The 21,557-nt window shown below is 38.0% G+C and overlaps 1 protein-coding gene across 2 annotated transcripts in view; it reads right to left on the reverse strand.

Annotated features, from left to right (window-relative positions):
- Positions 1-17,984, reverse strand: part of ulk2 (unc-51 like autophagy activating kinase 2) — a 28,239-nt gene extending 10,255 nt beyond the window's left edge. The window contains exons 1-14 of one of the 2 annotated variants that reach the window (XM_046862939.1): positions 16,922-17,984; positions 13,564-13,656; positions 13,403-13,444; positions 6,210-6,242; positions 4,714-4,750; positions 3,760-3,933; positions 3,507-3,580; positions 3,304-3,405; positions 3,019-3,077; positions 2,813-2,895; positions 2,145-2,195; positions 1,972-2,060; positions 1,642-1,813; positions 1,486-1,546 (exon numbers count right to left, since the gene is read on the reverse strand). In XM_046862939.1, coding sequence (XP_046718895.1) covers positions 1,486-1,546; positions 1,642-1,813; positions 1,972-2,060; positions 2,145-2,195; positions 2,813-2,895; positions 3,019-3,077; positions 3,304-3,405; positions 3,507-3,580; positions 3,760-3,933; positions 4,714-4,750; positions 6,210-6,242; positions 13,403-13,444; positions 13,564-13,656; positions 16,922-17,011 — 1,160 coding nt within the window. In that variant the 5' untranslated portion in view covers positions 17,012-17,984. The remainder of the gene's footprint in view (positions 1-1,485; positions 1,547-1,641; positions 1,814-1,971; positions 2,061-2,144; positions 2,196-2,812; positions 2,896-3,018; positions 3,078-3,303; positions 3,406-3,506; positions 3,581-3,759; positions 3,934-4,713; positions 4,751-6,209; positions 6,243-13,402; positions 13,445-13,563; positions 13,657-16,921) is intronic. The other variant, XM_046862938.1, reaches the window with a different exon arrangement.
- Between the last annotated feature and the right edge of the window lie 3,573 nt (positions 17,985-21,557).

Below are 21,557 nucleotides of genomic sequence, written 5' to 3' on the forward strand. Positions count from 1 at the left end.
TCTGTCTGGAGGTAGTACTGATCCGCTTGCCCCCTAAAAGCAACAGTCTTGAGATTCAACACACAAACAATGAACACCAGGCGCTGTCAATATACATGTGTGCACTTCATGGGAACACTGTGTAGAACTGTAGCAAACAACTCCAGGAAAAATGTGCGGCTCTCCTGGAGGAGCTGGCACTCTTCCAAAATATTGCATGAGACTTCACACACACGAGTGTATTGAGAAACACTGCACGGCCTGCTGCTCAGCCAGCTCACCCACATATACACAAAGAATGTCTCATGCTGTGTTTGGAGCACAGAGAAAGGGGACAAGCAAAACATAGCATGTGTGTGTGTGTGCTTGTGTTAGCAAGAACGAAGAAAATCAACATGGCTAAAACCAATCAAACTGAGGCAAATGAAGAAGTAAATTTATATTTAAAAATATAACAAATCCAGAACAGTTCTGGTAATATAGTCTTCATTCTCGTCAAATTTCAGCAGATGTACAATTGGGAAAAGTACTGCATAAACTGGGTTCCAATTAACTTTCTTCTGGTGTCAAGTGATGAGTCAGGGATGAAGCTCGTGGTTGCACAAAGAGAGTGTTTTTTTATTATTATTTTTATTTTTTTACCTCAGGCGAGGCGACAGCGACTGATGTGGATAATGCAGAAAATCAGTGTGCAACTCGAGTGGAACTAAAATAAAATGTCATTTCTTACAGTAACCAGATATGACCAGTACGATGTTCATTGCCCATCAGAAAGCTGTCCATTTTTCCCATCATTCAGGTGTTCTCATCTAGATTTCCACCAAAATTCTTACAAACAAATGAAATTTTTTTTGTCTTTGTCATACTGCAAAAGCAATATTTTTGTCCAAATTGCTATAATAAAGGTCTTTTATCTGTCTCTGTTCTCAAAACCAAACAATTCTTTTCTGTGATATATACTGGTCCTTTTTTCCATATTTAGTACAGTAAAAATAACTGCCATTTGTGACTAAACGCTTCTCATTCTGCTAATATTCACAAAAGGATAAGCTGTCACCACAAACGCTTGCTTTTACAGACTTGTGATTCGCACGCTGCCTGAGATACGTCAGCTAGCTTCAGTGCAGAAATAGCAGATGCATCACGCTAGGTCATGTTGCCATAGTGGAATCTGCTGTCTTTTTTCAACCTCATGACCAAGTAACTTAGAAGGTGCTGAGGAGTGAATCCATCTGTGCTGAGAAGACAGGCAGAAAAATATGCAAATCCGTATCTTCTTGGTTTGCTATGAAACATAACCACTTAATATTTTGAACAATAACTGAATCTTTACACTTACATTATACTGGTATAAGAGAAGAGGCTTAGAGCTAAATGCCTCTGCTCTATACATTGCATGGTCTGATCACACAAGAAAAATGATGGGCTGAAGTGTGTTGTCGTTGTGTGAATAACCTGGTTACAGAGTGCGTGAGATTTCGGGAAGGGCACCGAGGTCAAACTCACCCTCCGCACAGCAGAAACTCACTGGACGGTCTACGGCCAGTGGCTCCCAATGGCAGATCATCTGAGGAGATAAGTTTAAGAGAAGTGGGTTACTCTCAGGGCATGCAAACAGCTGGCCATATGAAGTGTGTGTGTACTGATGTAGGTCTAACTCACAGGACTGTTCTCCGGATAGGTGCGGCACCAGCACAAAGTCGTCCGTATCGCAGGAGGAGTTCTTGCTGCTGGTGCTGCCACCGGACTCTTTAGACAACTGCAGGTAGTTGGGAGGGCCGAGTGGTGGAGAGGAGAGCACGTCTTCAGGCAAAGTCTGCATGTCGGGTAACGACTGCGGCAAAGAAGTGGGAAAACAATAGCTTACCTGGTGTTGAGTCAGCGACAACACTGCTAATCCTCTCATGCATCATAACGTGACAGCATTCGCGTAACCGTGCAGAACAGCTGCAGTGGCGTGAGAGTTTAAAAGGGATAAAGTGATTAACTCACCGGAGGTGAGACGTAACGACAGGAGGGCGAGCTGCCACAAGCGCTCTCCGATATGGAGCTGGGGCATGCAGGCACTGGCATCGGACAAGCTGAGAGAACAGAAAACTTTCTCAGTTATCAGGTCAACAACTCTCCGCCACGAAAAAATGTTGCTATGTATTTATTATTCTCACATTTTTTGATGTTCGATGTTTGATTCATGAAGGGATGGCTGAAGAAAGTGTCTGCAAGGAGTAAAGGAGAGCAAAGGGCAGTGAGTGACGAAACGCAAGTCTCTTAAATAAAAAACGCACAGTTCCTGGATCAGACCCTGCTGATTGTGAGTTCCCACTACAATGTAGGGACCAGAATCACAATAATACACAGCGGACATAAAAAGCTTCAAAAATGAATTTGCATTGTTCTTCATTGTCGTACTTTGCTGTGTAAACGGATTATGTAATTATGTAACTCTTACCCACGGAGACCAATATCATGCTTCAAGTGTTTTTTTGTCACTGAAAGCATGCACAAAACATTTAGAGTATTTTGTAAAAGCAAATATGACCTGCGATGTTCCATTTTATAAGACATTCATTACCGCCACTAATATACAACAAGCTTTAGTAATTACTCAATATCGAATTATTATTATTTAATTTTTATGCAGTGCATGAATCAAACCCAGGTCTGCTGCCTCTGGAAGAAAAACAGCTAAAGCTACTTGGTTCCTGAAAATGTTCATGGGTTCTCTAAAAGATGGATAGAAAGAGCCCTGATATTGAATAATACATGTGTCAGTAAAGTTTATGACAATAAGCAATCCATTCATCACAGCCCAATATAGAAAAGCTGAACTGACCAAAATCCATCCGGTCCTTCTGATTCCTCTGTAGTAAACCCAGCAGCAGATCAGAAAGAGGAGGAGATGTTTCCCTTGGGATGCTGAAAGCAGGAAGAAAGAGCTCTTTAGTTATGATGTAACTAGATGGTGTATTACAGTCTAGTTTAAGTGTTATAAGTTGCATCTCCTCCAGTAACAGCACTGTGAGTTATGCTTCTTCTTACTTTGGCACCAGTGTCTTGTTTTTCTCATAGAACATCCTCAGGTCCTGTGGGCTGTTGGCCTATGAGAACCGGAGCAGAAAAGGGATACTAGAACATAAATTGCACAACAGTATGACCACAACAATAATATACGGAATTGCAGCTGACAGTGTTTTGGCTTTCCAGAAATCTGTTCCACCACAATGACTTGCTATATGAATGTAACAATTCTGTGGTCCTCACAATGCTGCTGAGAAAAACCCATTTCTGGTTAAACAAGCTGAAAAGCATCTACCAGACTCTGACCTGAAAGGGTGGCTTCCCCACGAGACACTGATAAATAACAGTCCCAATGCTCCACAGGTCTGCTTTGGCATCATAATTCTGGGACATTATTACTTCTGGAGCCTGGAGGAGAAAATAGGGGGCATAATCAATGAAGCAACGCAAACAATATGTGAAAGTGTCAAGCAGCAGTGAGGTGTGAATAGATGCCGGAGGGAGCTCACCATGTACATAGGGGAACCACACAGAGTGGCTGCCATCATGTTACTCTGAAGATAGCGTGCAAAGCCAAAGTCAGCTGCAGAACACAGAAAATGTTTATTAGTACATTTTTGGTTTATAACACATTTGCATTCATATTATGCTTTTCACTTACAGAAATCCACCACATAAAGATGCTTTGTCCAATACACCCAGCCATTATTACAGCCCTGCTACATGTGCACAGTGTACTAGGTATATATACGAGGCGATTACCAATTTTAATGCGGATGCCACTGATGCTTGATTTCTTGCGGCCCGTGTAGGATAGGAGGATGTTCTGGGGTTTGAGGTCTCGGTGGATGATACCCTTGCTGTTGAGGATGCGCATGGCTGCTGCTATTTGCTGGAGAAAGATCCTCAGGGTGTCCTCTCGCAAAGTGCCCTTAGCTGGAACAACACAGAGGTAGAGCTGCTGAGAGAGCCTTTTCTACATGCACTACAGCTCTAAAAGCTAACACGTATGAGCGACTACAGCATAGAACATGTGTGCATCCTGTACCCTGTTGCATTTAAGGTCCATTAACCCTTTAGATTCCTGAGAATGCATTTTTCGTGCACGAGTGTAGCTGCTGTGTCAGGTGCACTTTTACACAGTACTGGTTTGGTTGTTGGTCCCCTGTTACAGCTAAGCATTACTAAAATACTAAGCCGTTAAGAGGATTTGATTCCCTCAAGTCTACACAGTAACAAACAACTGAAGATTTTTATAATGAAGGAACGGTTGAGTAATTTGCAGAAAGGGCGGGTGCGAGGCTGAGACATGCTGCACCCTGCCATCTGACGCTGTTGCTTTCACCTGGACAAAACCTGTTAGGTAATAATAATAAACTCCAATCACTCAGGATACAGCTCAGCTGCTCTTTATCTCATGCACACTTACAAAGAAATTCTTTAGGAACTCGGATGAGTGAAAACAAGGGGATACAACGACACCTAGGAAAAATTTTGAATGATGGCCAGCTCATAAAATGGTACAAGGGCAACTTTAGGCAATAAACATTACACTGATCACTAGGAAACAGAAAATCCCAACATAGCAAGAGGGACATCATCAGTACTAGATGACTTTAGTACTCGACGACTGACTGCTGGGCTCAGGCACATGCCTGAGTACTACACATTATCAACACTGTGAGGCTACATACCGAATTAATTAGAAGTTCTTACCTTGTAAATAGTCTGCCAGATCTCCTCCATTACAAAACTGTAACACACAAGAAATTGCATTCTGATTCCCAGCATATTTAAAAATACAAAAATTTAGACAAGGATTTAGAAATATGAGGAGTAAAGAAAAAGGCAGGCAGAACAATGTGATCTTCAATTAATCTTATATAAAGTGATGCTGTGTTACAGCTTCCTCTGCACAGAGGCAGTTAATCTCCTTATGACAGGAAGAAATGAAGGAGAAGAAAGGAAACGCTCACTGAGTTCTTCATACAGAACAGCATTATACACTGCCGAAAGGTTTCTAAGGCCAACGATAGTAACTACTCAAATTACATGCTGATCAGACAGTTTTTAAAGGTTTTTGTTGATTCAGATTAACTTGTCACAGTTACGAGACTGTGTTGTCTAAATAAGTGATAAAACACTTGGTGATGTGCTGAAATAAGAAAATAATCAGTGCTGTAGTGAAATGTAATGAAGTGATTCTTTTCCAATAACACCACATCCATAACAGAGATTTGTTTCACCTCTTATACCACTGCAAGTGACAAAATGTGATTACAGATTTTTTTTACAAAAAAATGAGGCGTTGTAATTTGAAGTACTCATAGCAAATGAATTGCTGTCTACAATCATTCTCTCAGCAGCCTTTGTTTTTTACCCTCTTAAAGTTAAAAGAGATGCTGCTTTTTTTTATTATACCATGTGAACACAAAACCCTGTGTCCTGAAGATTTCTCAACTGAAAAACCAACTGATAAAAACAACCTTCTGACTCCCTCTATAAAATTTTAAAATATTACATTAAAAATTACAAAATTCTATTTTCTAAACGATTTATTATTAGGCTTAGATCATGTTGGTGCTCCCATTATAGACACACACACACACACACACACACACACACACACACACACACACACACACACACACACATATATATATATATATATATATAAATTATTATTTTTTAATCAAAACAATATGATTTCAATATAAGACTGCATTACTATTAGTACTAAATTGGCTGTCATTGTAGTGGCTGTTACAGAAAATTCCACTTTCTAAACAATCACAGAACAGCACTGTGGTATAAATCTTGATAAACCTTAAATAATTTGGAGACTTGTACAGATTAAAATGGAAACATCTACCTGCGTCCAGCATTATAACCAAACACTCAACTCAGCTAGAGCAATCTCTGTGTTCATACCGACGCAGGTGGCCACTTGTTTTGTATTTTATCGAGCAGGACAGAGTTGAAATCAAAGTTGATGGATTTGTTTTTCAGGATAGGCTTCGCTGGAAAGGTATTTTTAGTTTGGTGGACAGTTTGTTTTTCCTTTAACCATTCCAGTGTTAAGCAATAGCACTCGCTGGGTCATGTGACTCACTGGGCCAAGTTTGACATGAACATCAAGGACATGAGGTAAGAAGACAGACAGAAAAACAAAGAGATGGTGATGATGATAAAATCGATGATGATGTACTTACCTCCATTACAAGAAAAACAAAATTAGGTGTTTCCTGGAAGAAAAAAAAGAAGGAAAAAGGCAGAATTTTATACCTCTGTTGGCAAATCAGACATCATTTACCTTTGCCCAGACACATTTAATAGTGCATAGAAAGGGAGCGTACAGACAGGATATAAATTAAAACATTATGGGATTGTGTTACCATAAACACGCCGCCTCTAAACCTCGGAGTTCATGACCGCAGACCTGAAGTTTTGCCAAGGGTCAAAATCCGTATTAGGATACAGTAGCTACTGCATGAACATAGAGTCACCGTGTTTTTGACAGCCTACATATAATAAAAAACGTCTATGTCCTGTTTTACAGACACTATATGATGCTACAGACAAAATCCTGACATTTTCTAAAGCTTACCGTAATTTCCAGACTATAAAGCGCACCCATATATAAGCCGCACCCACTGAATTTTACAAATATTTTTATTTTTAACATAAATGTTTACACTAATGTAGTTTACACAGGCTTTAACGAAAGACACGTTACACACGGTGAAACGGGTGAAATATGTTGCACTTCCTTTAGGAGCATAGCGGTATTTTGGGAATAGCCTGGCACAGCATTTTTCCAGTATTACTGCGTGTGTTTAAGACAAGGATTATGTCCTTATTATTTTCTGATGCTCATTTCTAAGTTTCTTTGACTAACCCGTAACGCTGTTGCCAAGAAAAATAAAAAAGCACGAGTTTTGGAAACCTGTCTGTGCTTATATGATTTCTGTTGCAACTGGATTTAGCGAGCTCTCCCTTCACCCAGACTCAACGCGCTACAACGGCTTGTATCTAAACAGTACCATACCAAGAAAGTCATTGTTCACTGTCTTTCTCCTTCCTTTCACAACTATTTCTCATTTATCTTTTGGCATCGTCGTGCATTTAATTAAAAAATAAATTTTCCCGCTGCCGTGCAGCTCAGAACACAGGTGAGGTGCGTTTTTTGCGTTTCCGTTCGGAAATTTTATTGGTCTAATGTTATGGGGTTTAGTTTTTTGGCTTGAAGTTTGTGAAACCGGGAAAAACCCAGGAAAAATTCATAAATTAGCCGCTTCGTAGTTTAAGCCGCAGGGTTCAAAACGTGGGAAAAAAGTAGCAGCTTATAGTCCGAAAAATACGGTATATTCAAACTCAGATGACTGGTGCTCCGATATGTATGAAGTAAGATTTACATAGGATGTGACAATCATGTGATCACAAACCTCAATATTTTCTTTGCATTTATAATATTTATTAATTTATACTCTGATTAATTATACAGGAAAATGTGGCAGATATATATATATATATATATATATATATATATATATATATATATATATGTGTGTGTGTGTGTGTGTGTGTGTGTGTGTGTGAGTGAGAAGGATTTACAGTAAAGAGTGCAGGACCAGTAATCAATGCTCCAGCTGCCATCTTGGCTTTAGCTCCTCCCCAGAAATCTCATTAACTCTCTCACTCGGGCTGATATTCTCTCACACACATTTGTATGCCAAAGCTGAACTCGAGACCATTCATTTGTCTCAGTCAGAGAGGGCAAAAGTACCTCTACAGCCCACTATTTATCTGCAGTAAAGGGGGGGAAAATGCCTTTCTTCTATGCTAATGACTTCTCAGAAAAGCCTGTCTCAAGCAGAGATTCACTTTATATGAGTGTAAATAGTTTGGTCCGTCCTCCCCCACTCTTCCTCACAATGATGATTTCCTGCTGCAACTTCACTATGGTTCCAGTAATGGGACACAGTTATGGAATAGCACATTAAACATGCGACAACCAACAACTGACTGTACATAAGGAGTTGTTAGGAGTTGGTGCTAGTGGGGGAAAAAAGGGAAGGGCTGGGTTAAATATGTTCACCAGTTCACCTCAAAGGCAAACTGTCTGTTATGAGGATAATGTGGAACTGAATAACTTTTCAAATGCATGCTTTCCCAAATGCATTTCAGACAGAGAGCATGCATAAGGTTTAGTGTGACATGCCTGGTAGGACGTCATGATCAAGTGTGGGCTGGAAAAAAATCTAAAAACAAACAGTGCTAAAGTCCAAACAGACACACGCACACACACACACACACACACACACACACACACACACACAAAACAGCACTGCCATGATCTCCCAGGCATTTCTTCCACTGTATTGTTATTGGCAAGGGATTACTCTTGGTATCTTGCCTAATAAATGATGTGTGACTAGGCCTCATATTAGTAGTAGCTATTATTATATAAACAGACATCTGATTTACAGAATAAATCAGACACTATATCCTAAAACAAATGTACATGACAAACACATAGTTTCTCACTCAAACTCATTTCCAGTTCCTTTATAACCTTTCAGCTAACTGTAAGGTGAGGATTAAAAAAAATAATAATTTCAAATTCCACTGTTTTTTACAAACTGTTTGTAAGATCTAGAAGTTCCTGGGGTTCATGATTGTGAAGTACAAGATTGTGAATCAACCACCATTGTAATCTTGATTTGTCAGGGTGCATCCATATAAGCACATCCTGCTGCAAATCTATGGACAATAATATGGGGATCATGGCTTCTTTTACTGTTATAACAACTTTTACTTTCCTGGGAAAGGCTTTCCAGTAGATTTTGGAGTGTTTTTTGCAGGGATTTGTGCTCATTCAACCACAAGTGCATTTGTGTAACTAGGCAGTGGTAATGCTGTAGGTGAGGCAGCCAGGGGTGCGACCAGCGTAGCACAGTTCATTCTAAAGGGCAATTGTCATGCTGGAACTGGGTTAGATGTCTCAGTTCCAGTAAATGGAAATTGCAAAAAAAAAAAGGAAGACACTTGTGTGCTTGCAAAGGTCTGTAAAAGTCCCACATACGAGTGTGATGGTCAGGTATCTCCTAACGCAATATAAACAAAGGTGGGCAATTGACTGTAAGATTTGTATGTGCTTTTTGAACATCCCATTCCACATTTAAACCCCATTTGCTGTTATAATAACTCCACTCATGAGGGAAGATGTGCCACTAGATTTTAAAGTGTGCTTGAGGAGACTTTTTACTCTTTAAGCTACAATGTTGTTAGTAAAGCCAGGTACTGATGTAGGGTGAGATGAGGAGGTCTGGGATGCAGTCAGCATTCCAATTCATTCCAAAGGTGTTCAATAGGGTTAAGGTCAGAGCTCTTTAGCAGGCGACTTTGGATCTTCCACTCCAACCCCTGCATACCATATCTTAACGGAGCTAGCTTTGCGTACAGGGGCATTTTCAAGGTTTAGGTAAAAATGTAATGCTACCACATCCAAAGACTTCCTATACAATTGTGTGCCTCTAAGTTTGGGGAAACAACATATTTTCATATTTTGGCCGCATGGGGCATTAGAAAAACAGGGCATTACACAAATGATACACTTCCGGAGATTTTCTTATAGGAAAGTAAACAAAAACAGGGTGTTTAAATGCAATGTAGAGTAAAACTGAGTTTAATTACTCACAACTCACTCTTACAACACAATAGCAAGCTGCCATTGTTTTGTGTGTAAAAAGATAGACATTGTAGTTTAATATTGTACTCATTCGGAACAAGTCCTTTTCTGTTATCACTTTCGTGACATCAAGCAGTTGTTCCCTCAGCAGCAACTCTCTTTTTCTCTCTCAAAGTTATTAAGACAAAAGAATAATGCAGCTTGTCATATTGCTGAGAAACCATCTGTCCTGAAGACTCTCATGTGGTGGAAAACCTACTCACTATCTACAAACATGTTATTATATCAGTCATGTATTGTGCAGCTTCTTAAATACTAGTCCCTGTTGAACAATTGTTCCTGTAGAAATATTTACGTATTGGAACGAAATATAAACCTGTGACTTGAATTACAAGCAACACTACCATTTGAGCAATGATGTTAATCATAAAAATACATTCTGACCAATCAGATTTGAGTATTTATAACTACTACTTTTATATATTTTTCAGGACAGCGCATAGTAAACATTCTTTGAGGTTAATGTTTGGATGAATTTAAAGGGTGAGTTGGTAGGTGCTGTACTATAACTAGATCTTTGTCAGATATGAGGAGCACATACAGGCACACACATTCAAACATTTATACATTGCATACAGTACACACACACATCCATATACATCTCAAACTCTGTTTTCATTTATCCTTCCCATATGTAACTAACACACACACACACACACACACACACACACACACACACACACACACACACACACACACAATGCCTACATTGTAATTCTAAGCAAGCAGTTTCCAATAAGAAAGCCTATGATGGACCAAAAAAATCAAGGGCTTGCTCAGTCAAACTGTAGTTAAATAATAATTATAAAGATAAATACAACACTCGTCAGATTGTGCTAAACTATGTGACTCTGTAAAATTCCTGAAAAGCCTGAACCCAAGCTCCTCCTGTTCCTTATTTTCTTTCACCATGTGCTTTTTCATACAAAAGTAAACCCCTCCCACTGCTTTCCAGGAACTGGAGAAAAAAGAATGAAGCAATCCGCCGTCAGAGGGGACACTGTGTTCCACAACAGGACGTTCAGGTTATGTTTTGATGAGTCGATAGGAGACTGCAACTCTTCGAATTTACAATAAACAAACTTTGAACCTCTTACTTGCTTACGTTCTATGCTTAGAGCCCAGATCTTCGTTTTAATCACTTGGGGTGCCTGCGAGTTGAACATTCCAGGTACACGTTATAGGGGAACATATACAAAAATATTTCTGAACCTATTAACTTATCTATTAGAGGAAAATGTATGCTTATTATAGGCAGTCTGCACCCTGTTCCTGTTATTACAGAGCACCAAGCCTCCTCTGCACCATGCAGAGCTTTGATAGGAGCTATACAGCTCTTACTATAGGGCTATAATTAAGAGCGCTGAACAGACAGCCCCATTCAGAAAAAAAATACAGTACCATTAGCTCTCAAATCTTAAGCGAACCTGTGCCCTACATATAGAACTATGATTTTATTTTAGACTCCTTGTCGACAACCATAATTCAAGCCTCTAATTCCTATTGCCTTACAAGGAAATAGGTAGTTTATAAGCAAATTCAATGTTCACACATTAAAGCAAAATCAATGCACAATAACACTTGAACGCATGTCTTTATAAAAGCATCTCTGGCAGGAGAATAAAGTGAATCCTGAACAATCAATAACAGGCATCATAAATTGTGGCATAGATGAGCTGTGAACAAAAGCGACAGCAAAGAATGGACATATTTTAAAGCACAGCGCACAGTGCTGGCGCTTCCCACTTTACACATTCCACTTTGTGTAATCAAATCAAAATACTGCTGGAACGTATAAGGAATCTGCAGAACGTATTAGTGTTAGTTACTATTTTAGATTAAAGAATTACATTCAAGGAACGATCAGTGCTCATTATTTACACATAAGAACTCACAGCCCTCTTTTAATAGCTCTATCAGTTGACCGAGCATGTGTATTTAAAGCTCGCGGCCAAATATCACAGCACGTGGTATCCTGGTAAACAACTAATGAACCGCTGCGTGCCGTCACTGGCCCCCACTTCTCCATTTCCAACATGGAGGAAAAGTATTAAAGCTAGTCGGATCGTACGGCAATAACGAGTCACTGCTGTGTTATTCCTGACACCAACCCAAAGCATATTATTGTGGAAGTCGTCAGTAAATTGAAGTGAGAGATGTGACGAAAACATGCAACATACTCGTGCTTAAGTTAAAGAATGAAAAGCGTAGTGTAAAGGCCACTGTCTGCTGTTTTAGAGTGGGAGTGTTACATAAGGACGTTATGTGGGATGAGACTGGGGAACAACTCTTCTCTCACGAGTGTGTGGAAATCTGGGTCTATTTCGTTCCTCGAAGCCAAAAGACATCGGGCGACTGAATCCAGATGAGCCCAATTAAACCCCAGGCTGCTTCTCAGCAGCCACTGTTATACCCCGGGCTGCTTCTCAGCAGCCATTATTATTCATCTAGCCATAAACATAGTTGAACACATGAATCATTCAGATGAGGATTAGGGCCAGTGGGGCGACACAATATGTCCTATACCATACCTTTGTGAATAAACATTTCGAGACTAAGTCATTGTGGAACGGTTAAAGGGCAGCGAGGGTACTGAAAAGGAAAATTTGCTTTAGTACTTAAAGGAATTGGTTCACCTTCAGCACTTGTTAATAGTATAATAAACAGTGTATAATCTAATTTTAAGGCGTACAGTAAGACTTTTGTACGGAAAGATCATGTTTTCCCTATTTCCCATTTCAGAGCATTGCAGTACAGTAATCATACAAACACCTTTATACAGTATTTATCAATATTTGGAAAAACAAACAGGAGAATATAAGTCATTATAAACCAGGGTGCATTACGATATCGAATAAGACTCTGTAATAAGCACATTCATCTCTTCACCTCTTCACTATGTAAAGAATCAAACACAAAGGCATGCTGTTATAGGAAACTAATCCACACCAACCTTGTGGGTTCCTTTTGTTTTATTCCTTTTACACCACAATGGTTTGGCAATTATTCCAAGTTACATTTAAAGTTGAGTTACGTTTGTTACATGCTGTGGAACGTCTGGGAGACAAGTTGGTTTGTGTTATAACTTGTGTGACAGCAGCTTGTTCCCTAAACAGCCTTTCTTTGTTTTTTATACAGATGATATCACGATAGTCATAAATTGGCAACAAAATTAATTAATAAATCATTGTCTATGACACTGGAGACTCCTTCCATTATTTGTTACACAAACAGAAATCCTCACTATATCCAAGTTTTTTATTGATTCATTTCATAACCATATTTTATCCGTTCGTTATTAGGTGCAGCATCTGCCATCCCTGTGAATGAGCCGTTGCTATGGAAACAATAAGGTATTAAAATGAGCGCATTAATATGAACCTATCATTTATATAACAGCAGGTACTACTGGCGAGCCGCTGTTACATAAATCCACAGCTTCACATTCAAGGATTCAAGAACCCTGCGGTATAGATTAGTGAATGGTTGTGTCCTCAGACGTTCTTTTTTCAAACACTAAGAGGAGAGACAGGTCTTAGCGCACAAGCGAGGCATTGTGAGAATTGGCAGCCACCTTTGCGCAGATGTACAGCAAATAAAAAAAAAAAAACATGAATGAACAGCAAAACAAATCTGAATGTGATGTTTGCCTACCTGGACATCATAAAGTGCCACAATGTTCTCATGCTGCAGTTCCTAAAGAGAAGGAATAAACCGAGACCAACAGCTTAGCTTTTCCAAACAAACCAAAATTGCTGAACAGGACAATTTGAACATGATGAAACTCTGTAACAAGGCTTTCAGTAGTAACTCACCTTCAAAATTTTGATCTCCTTCCCAAGCAGAATCTGAGATTTGGAGAGGTTCTTCTTGTTAATGCTCTTGATAGCCACTTCCCATTCTGTCTTCTGATGATGGATTGATTGAAAAAAGACAGACAGCCACTGATTACACATCTGTGCTTAACAAGGCATGAAAACAAAGACAGGTGGAACGATGACGTCGACGAGATTATTTAATTTAAGCCTTTTGCATTCACACAGGCAAAACTACACTGACAGGTCCTTCGGTGTGGCCTCTTATAGCTTAACACTAATTTTATTCTCTAACCAGTTCAGAGGAGATTTTACTACAGGACACAGTTGCTGTTATTGGAAAATAATTAACAATCAATAATCCTCATTATTTTCTCTGTCCTGAAGACATTTACTCTGCTTACACCACAACAACAGGCTGATGATTAAAATAAGAGGTGATTAATCAACAATATGTTACTTTTTAACCATTTATAGTTATATTTAGTGGTCTGAAACACAGGAAGTCGATTCCTGTCCAAGACGTCCACTCAGTTCCTCTTTAACGTAATAAGACAATAGAACACAAAATTTTGTTTTTTTACTCAGAAACCAGAAAGCATAAGTTCCTGAAAGCTCTCCTCTGTTGTAAAAACGAATTGACTTCTACAAAACCCTGAAACTGGAGACTCCTTCCAAAAAAGGATAAATAACATTTCCTTACAGGAAACATCACAGAATCACCATTAGACATTGGCATATATTTGTTTTCATTTCGTTAAAGAACAGCAATGTGGGTAATATATAAATAAATAAGCAGATTAAGTCCAAGCTGCACTCCTAAAGAATTCATAGCCTGGCAGATTTCAGTCACTTGTAGATACACTTAACCCATAAAAGAAAAGTCGGACAAGAATTGCGTGACCAAATCAGACCATCAGCTGAGTTGAAATCTATGAGCAGAAGGGATTAATAGGAGATGTTCCTCTGTGCCCTGGGTCACTGCCTACATGCAAGAATGACATCAGTCAGGCAATTTCAATAAAAGCCTGCTCAGCAAAGCATGGAAGCAAAATGGGCAGGCTATTTCCAAGCAGACTCAGCCTCCACACACTCCTCCTTTTTTGGGTCGAATCATTTACAGTTCACTTCAGAAAAGCTCATCTATCCTCGACTAAAGCCTCGGCTCAAACCCGACCCTAACATCCAGTACAACACCATCTGCACATAATAGACAGGTGTGTAAATTAGTGTGACAGTAGAAGCCTTCCAAAATAATTACTCAGTTAAATGTCCAAGGGAATCAATCAGCCATTTTCTATCTCATCAGGTAATAAAATGACTTCTGCACTCCTGTCAAAATGAAAAGCTAAAAACAGAGAAAATCAAGAGAAAGATTGTGTGATATATTTTTAATCCATCTTAAATTTTTGTATAATAAGCCTTTTCACGTGTGCAATCCTCCGTATCAGCAGTGTTGTACTGACATTTTGGAGGCCAGGGAAAACCGATCTCTGTCAGCAGTTTTACAGCGAAATTTGAACAAAATAAGTGGCTCAGTTAGCATCTTTAGGATTTTCTTACGGTCCAACTGGCAATTAACCAAACAAGCTATAAACCTAACATTGTTCTTCTTTTAATCATAGCATAAGCCTGCATTATTTAGTTGCCAATTCAGTTTCATAAGAATTAAAGCAGCATCCAAAGACAGTAAACTCTACGGATTTAGTCCCCGGATCTACGCCATTCACCAAAAACATTCAACAAAACCATGGGAAGTATAATTTAGAGCTCGACCTGTAGTGGATTTTTACCGATACCAATATTCAGGTTGTATCACACGTGCCGATAACCGATAAATCAGCCGAAAGTTTTTAAAAGGGATACTGAATTAAAAAACAAACAAATGTAATACTCCATGTAAAATAGTAGTGAATTTTTTAATAAACATTAAAAAAAGTACTTAATCATGAAAATGTGCTAAATGAAATACATATGAATTTATTAATTATATTAATAAATTTTGATTAACAAATCAACATCACGTTGCATCAGTGATTTGCATCTAGAGTCCGCTCTTGTACAGTATAACGCAACCCGGAAAAACTATCACTATGGATTTTTGACCTCTAGTATAAATGCCTAATAACAGAACCATAAATGCAAATCACTGCACAAAACATCTAATCCCTATCGCACCCTTTTTGATCGTTACATTACAGAAAAAATGCGTAATGGGACGCGTGTTCAATACATTTATTCCGGTCCTATTTATGACCACCTGATACGGCACAAATACACGGGGCAAATCCGTTCCTCTGCAGGCTTTTGTCTTTAACCTGTGCAAAACATTACAGGTGCAATGGCAACATAACCAAGGACACCTTTTGTCTTATGCAAAATACAAAATCTGTGCTCACAGACATTCATGAACACCAATTGGCAAAAGGTTTAAACATTCATATATATGTAGAAAACCTCATTTCTGATACCTTTACTCTTCTAACAATCCCCACTTCTCTGGGAGGACTTTCCACTCGTTTTTAAAACATTGCTGAGGAAAAGAGAAAAGTCAGGGACTGATATTAAGTGATGAGCCCTGGGAAGGGTGTTGTCGTTTATCCCAAAAGTGTTCATTGGGGTTGAGATCATGGCTTGGTGCAGGACACTCGAGGTCTTCTACTCCAACCTCAGCAAACCACAAATCTTCATCGCTTTGTGCACAGGAGTTTGATCATGTGAGAACAATTTTGGGTGTCTCAGTTCTATTCAAGGGAAGGTTTAATGCTACGGTACACAAAGATCTTCTGTATCGTGTGCTTTTAAGTTCATCCAAAAAGTTTGGAGAAGACCATTTTTTTTTAAATCAGGTCCAATACCGCACCATTATAGACCTCGATACTGTCACACACACAGTCATTTTAGTCTATTAACATTTCAAGCCCTAAATCCACTGAAGTATCACGCTGATCATAACGTTAGAGCTCCAATTTTTTTTAAGATCATAAACAATCATCAGTGATATAATATTTGATCAAGTTTTGAACTGATGTGTTCGATTTGTGGATTCCTTTTTGCCCCCCAGGCTTTGGAGCTGTCTTTTATGAATGAATGAATGATGCAGGTGTCTATTCATTGCCTGGACACATTCAATGAGAAACAACAAAAACAAACAAACATGAGTTCAACCATCATATTTTATTTCCAGTCCTTATAATAATTGTATCCACCCTGCAATTGTAAAGTCATAATAATATAAATACCAAAGCGAGACAGATTTCCAGGGCAGAGCTCTGACCCAGATTTGAACGCCTGGCTGAAAAGACAAGAGATGTCTCTCTGCAGAACGTGGGAAGAAAAAAAGACATCATTCAATTACCTTTTTATGTCTTCCCTTGAAGACGACCGCGAAGGCTCCGTGTCCTATCAGGTCTTTCCGGCTGTACTCGAAGTCTCCAACCGTCTCCATGTCTGTCCACAGTGTGTCCCGGGGAGAAATACAGGCCAATTGAGGAGGAGGAGGAGGAGGGGGGGACAGTTTTAGCACTAGCTAAGGCTGAACCTGATGTCCTTCCTGTCCCCCATGCCCCAGACAGCTCGCATGAATAATAAAATACAGCTGTCTCTTCGTACAGCGAGCTATCTAATGCAATCTAATGTAAAATATGAAGAGTGTATGATCCGCGTCCACACACACACAAGCCTTTGTGTTTGGGATTGTGTTGGGTTGAGGCGTTAGCTACAGTAGGCGCAGACTGCAGTAATAATAGATGGAGATCTGAAGGAGCTTGCTTGTTTCTTCTGGCTCGCCTAAGCTGTCATTTTCTGACCCACTTAAGCACCTTCGAGTCTCCGTCGGAAGCAGTCGTCCGAGGCGACGACCTACATGGTGTCAGAGGAGTTTCTTTTCACCCACGAACAGTGGGACGGAGAGCCGCGACTCGGGGCTGGAGCTCAGCAGTGTGAAGCTCATGACAGGCGTCCGAAAGGTCAAACAATAAAGCGGAATAAAGGCGATTTTTCGTCAATAACTCTCGATGGAGAGAGCGTGCAGGAGCACAGCCGTGGAACCAGTCGGAGAAATGTACAAGCAGCTCCGCAGAACAACACCACAATGCGAGCATCGATTATAAGAGTCCTGCACGGTTCCAGGAAATAACGGAGAAACGCTGATGATCCTCAACATCCATACACACACACACACACACACACACACACACACACACACACACACACAGCACAGCACAGGACTAGGCGTTTATTCAGCTCCAGGTTCCCCAGTCCTTCCGAGGAATCTTATCTATCTTTGACCAAATGCCTTTGTTTGTTCTTGAATAACAATAATAAATAATGATCTACAGAGACACGGTCAGTCTGGAGCGCTGCCTGTATTCAGGCTTCACCGCCACTAACTCACACTGACACTGAGGCGCTTCCTGTGCGCGAGACTTGACGTAACTGCAGACATGTCCTACATCATAATAAAGTGTGCATCCGCGAGCCGGGGCGCGCCTCCGCGACTCCCTCCGCCACCGGCAATAGTTCTCGTGTTTTACTGCCTTCTCCTCCTCCTGCTCTTCTTTATTATTATTATTAATATTATTATTATTATTATTATTATTATTATTATTATTAATTATTATTATTATTATTATGTAGTCATAATTAATAAAACTACAAATATTATTTATATCTATAATAGGGCTGTCAAAATGTCAAAAAATGATTTATTGATGCAAATTCATGTTAAAGGCACTTATTTTATTAACTTGTGATTAATGCAATGCGCATTTCTGTTTAACCTTTTTTAATAAGCATAATAAATATGCATAAATAAATAAATATAAAAGAAGCTAGATTTAAACCTTCATCCCAACACATATTTATTCACGACATCCTTTCTTTATTCAGATATATAAAAAGAAAATAGACTCCACCAAAAAATAATTTGTAATCAGACTTTTTGAGCCAAGTCTCAAATCAAGCACCAAAAATCGCCATGATGCACAAATCCGGCAATTAAAATCATCCGTGTGGAAACATAACAAAAGTTCCATTTGGTGTCTTGATTTATGACATTAAAACGCCATAATTGCTCGAACACATTTGCAAGAATATTTTATATATTATATATATACCTAATATCAAAATACATTTTCATTATCAAAGATGCAATACTATGATGATGATGATGATGATGATGATGATTATTATTATTATTATTATTATTATTATTATTATTATTATTATTATTATGTAGTCTTATTGTTTATAAGACTGCAGATATACTTGATATACACAACTAATATAAAAATACATTTTTATTACCAAATATTAATTATTAATATTATTATAATTATATTATGACTAATACTATTGTTGTTGTTGTTGCTGCTGCTGCTGTTCTTGTTATTGTTGTTGTAAGTAGTCCTTGAAAAACATCACCATTACAATTGTGCAAGGTGTTATAGGCACTGCAAATATTATTTATATACACAGCTGATATCAAAATACATTTTTATACATTTTATATTTTTTTAATTTATATGGCGAATGTTTTTTAGCATTTCAGTGGTGCACAGCTGTTTCTAAAATCTAAAATATGACCCTAGAACAGGTTTTGGATTTATAGTGAGCTTGTATGGATGTATGAATTGGTGATGCGGGTGAATGAATCTGACAAACGGTCTGTTGACTGCTGCTTCATATCGAGACGCAATTTACCGATGCAGTAAAGCAGGAGAATGCTTTGTGTGCGCCACCTTGTGGTGGATCGTTATACCGCAGCAACTGGTGTATAGACTAACCTGCAGTTTTTTTTTATAAGTACTTTTTTAATCCCAAAGAGAAACTTTAATTTTCGTCTTTTCCATCTTGCTCAAGGACTCAATAGTGTCAGTTTGGCAGTGCTGAGGCTTGAATCCCCAACCTTATCAATAATCCAGGGCCTTAACAATTGCACCACAGTTAAAGTGCTCTACAAAATAATTCCTTTTTATGAGATCCAGAGTTCATAAATCCATATTGATCTGACCAGCTGTCAGCTGCCAAAGCACAGGCTTATAGATCAGTACGTTTTTTAAGTACCATCTTTTTCATGAAACACATTCAGAGCTACTTTTCTCTTCCCACCATGAGTGTACAAAGTAGAACCAGTGGAATCTAATCTTTACTGTCATCTTTCCTCATCATTTTGAGTCTTCTGAACTGCAACTTATTATGTTTATTGCACTGGATTGCACTGTTGTTTGTGAACATCTCAGGAGACCAGCTTCCTTATTACCTGTCTACATTGCTCCTTTCCTTTGCTTTCATTGCTTTACTACTTCAATATTCCTAAGAATAACTCAATTAGCTGCAATTCCTTTCTATCAGACTAAAATGAATAAACACATAAGACCTGAACTACAAAATCATTTTATACTATAATATATAATATATTAAATACACATGTATATATATATATATATATATATATATATATATATATATATATATATATATATATATTTTATATAAATTGTATACTATACTATACTATACATCACAATCACTACACTATATGGACAATAGTTCATGGACACTGGACATAAAATTTGTACGTGATTTTATAGGATTCTGTTAACATTTAGTCCTTATATATATATATATATATTAGATTTGTTGGCCAATTTGAAATGTGAATATGCAAAATATACACACACACACAAACACACACACACACACACACACACACACACACACACACACACACACACACACACACACACACACACACAATAAGATACTGTTCCTTAAAAATAAAACCTAAGCATTTTTGTATTTTTGTAAAAATTATAGCACTGCACAGCACATCCACACCGAAACAGGACAAAATCTATTATTTTTATATCTTTAAATATACAATATATAGAAAGTAATAAAAAAAACTTGCAGCTATAAAGAAAAAGAGGAGTTGAATTTTCGTGCACCCACTGATTTTAACTGACGCTTCAAAAGCTGTCCAAAAGCTTGAAAAGATTTAGTATTATGAATAAGAAATAACAATCTTCCAAAATTCAAAAAATATTTATTTTTGTAATGATTTTTATTGTATTATTGCAGTAAAATACAAAATGTATTTTAAAACACATTGTTTATTTTTATTTTAGAAAAACTCCTATTGTAATGATTTTTATTGTATTTGTGCAGTAAAATATAAAAAAAACGTAATTTAAAGCACATTGTATATTTTGATTTTAGAAAAAAAAACTGTTTTAATTATTTTTATTGTATTTGTGCAGTAAAATAAAAAATGTAATTTAAAATGTAATTTTATTTTTATTTTAGAAAAACCTTTTTATTATTATTATCTTAATTGTATTTGTACAGTAAAATAAAATAAAAATATTTAAAGCACATTGTTTATTTTATTGAATAAATGTTTTTGTTATTATACTTCTCTCCAGCAGGGGTTAGGGGTGTTATTGCTGTAAAGAGAATAAGCAGCAGGTGGCGCTGTGGTCAATATGACCACATTCTTCGGGCAAATTTGAAAAGAGAAGAAGTTGCTGATTGGACGTATTACTCGGTGATAAGTGACAGAAGCGATAAAGAAAATAGATACAGGATAAACCTGAGCTCAATAAGGTAAATGTAGTTAACTTTTACATCCTACTGCATGTGTTTAGAAGCATTTCTGCAAAATATTCCTATCAAGAATACAGACAAAACAAAGCTCTGTTGTTTAGCAGGCAGGACGTACAATCTCAATTCCAGACAAGTTGTGACACAGTGTAACATATAAACAAAACACAAAAAAAACCCAGAATACAATGATTAGCAATAGAAACTAGGAAATGTTTCAACTATTTAAATGTATCATTTCAAGGAAAGAATAAGATATTTAAACATTTTATAGCTGCAATAAGTATTAAAAATGTTTGGACTGAGCGACAAAAGTAAGTGTTACTAAAGTAAGTAACTTAGTTGGATTTTAAATGAAAGAAGTCTAAAAAAAAAGACTATAAAACCTG

The sequence above is a fragment of the Silurus meridionalis genome, chromosome 12, assembly GCF_014805685.1.
Source record: "Silurus meridionalis isolate SWU-2019-XX chromosome 12, ASM1480568v1, whole genome shotgun sequence".
Taxonomy (NCBI): Eukaryota; Metazoa; Chordata; class Actinopteri; order Siluriformes; family Siluridae; genus Silurus; species Silurus meridionalis.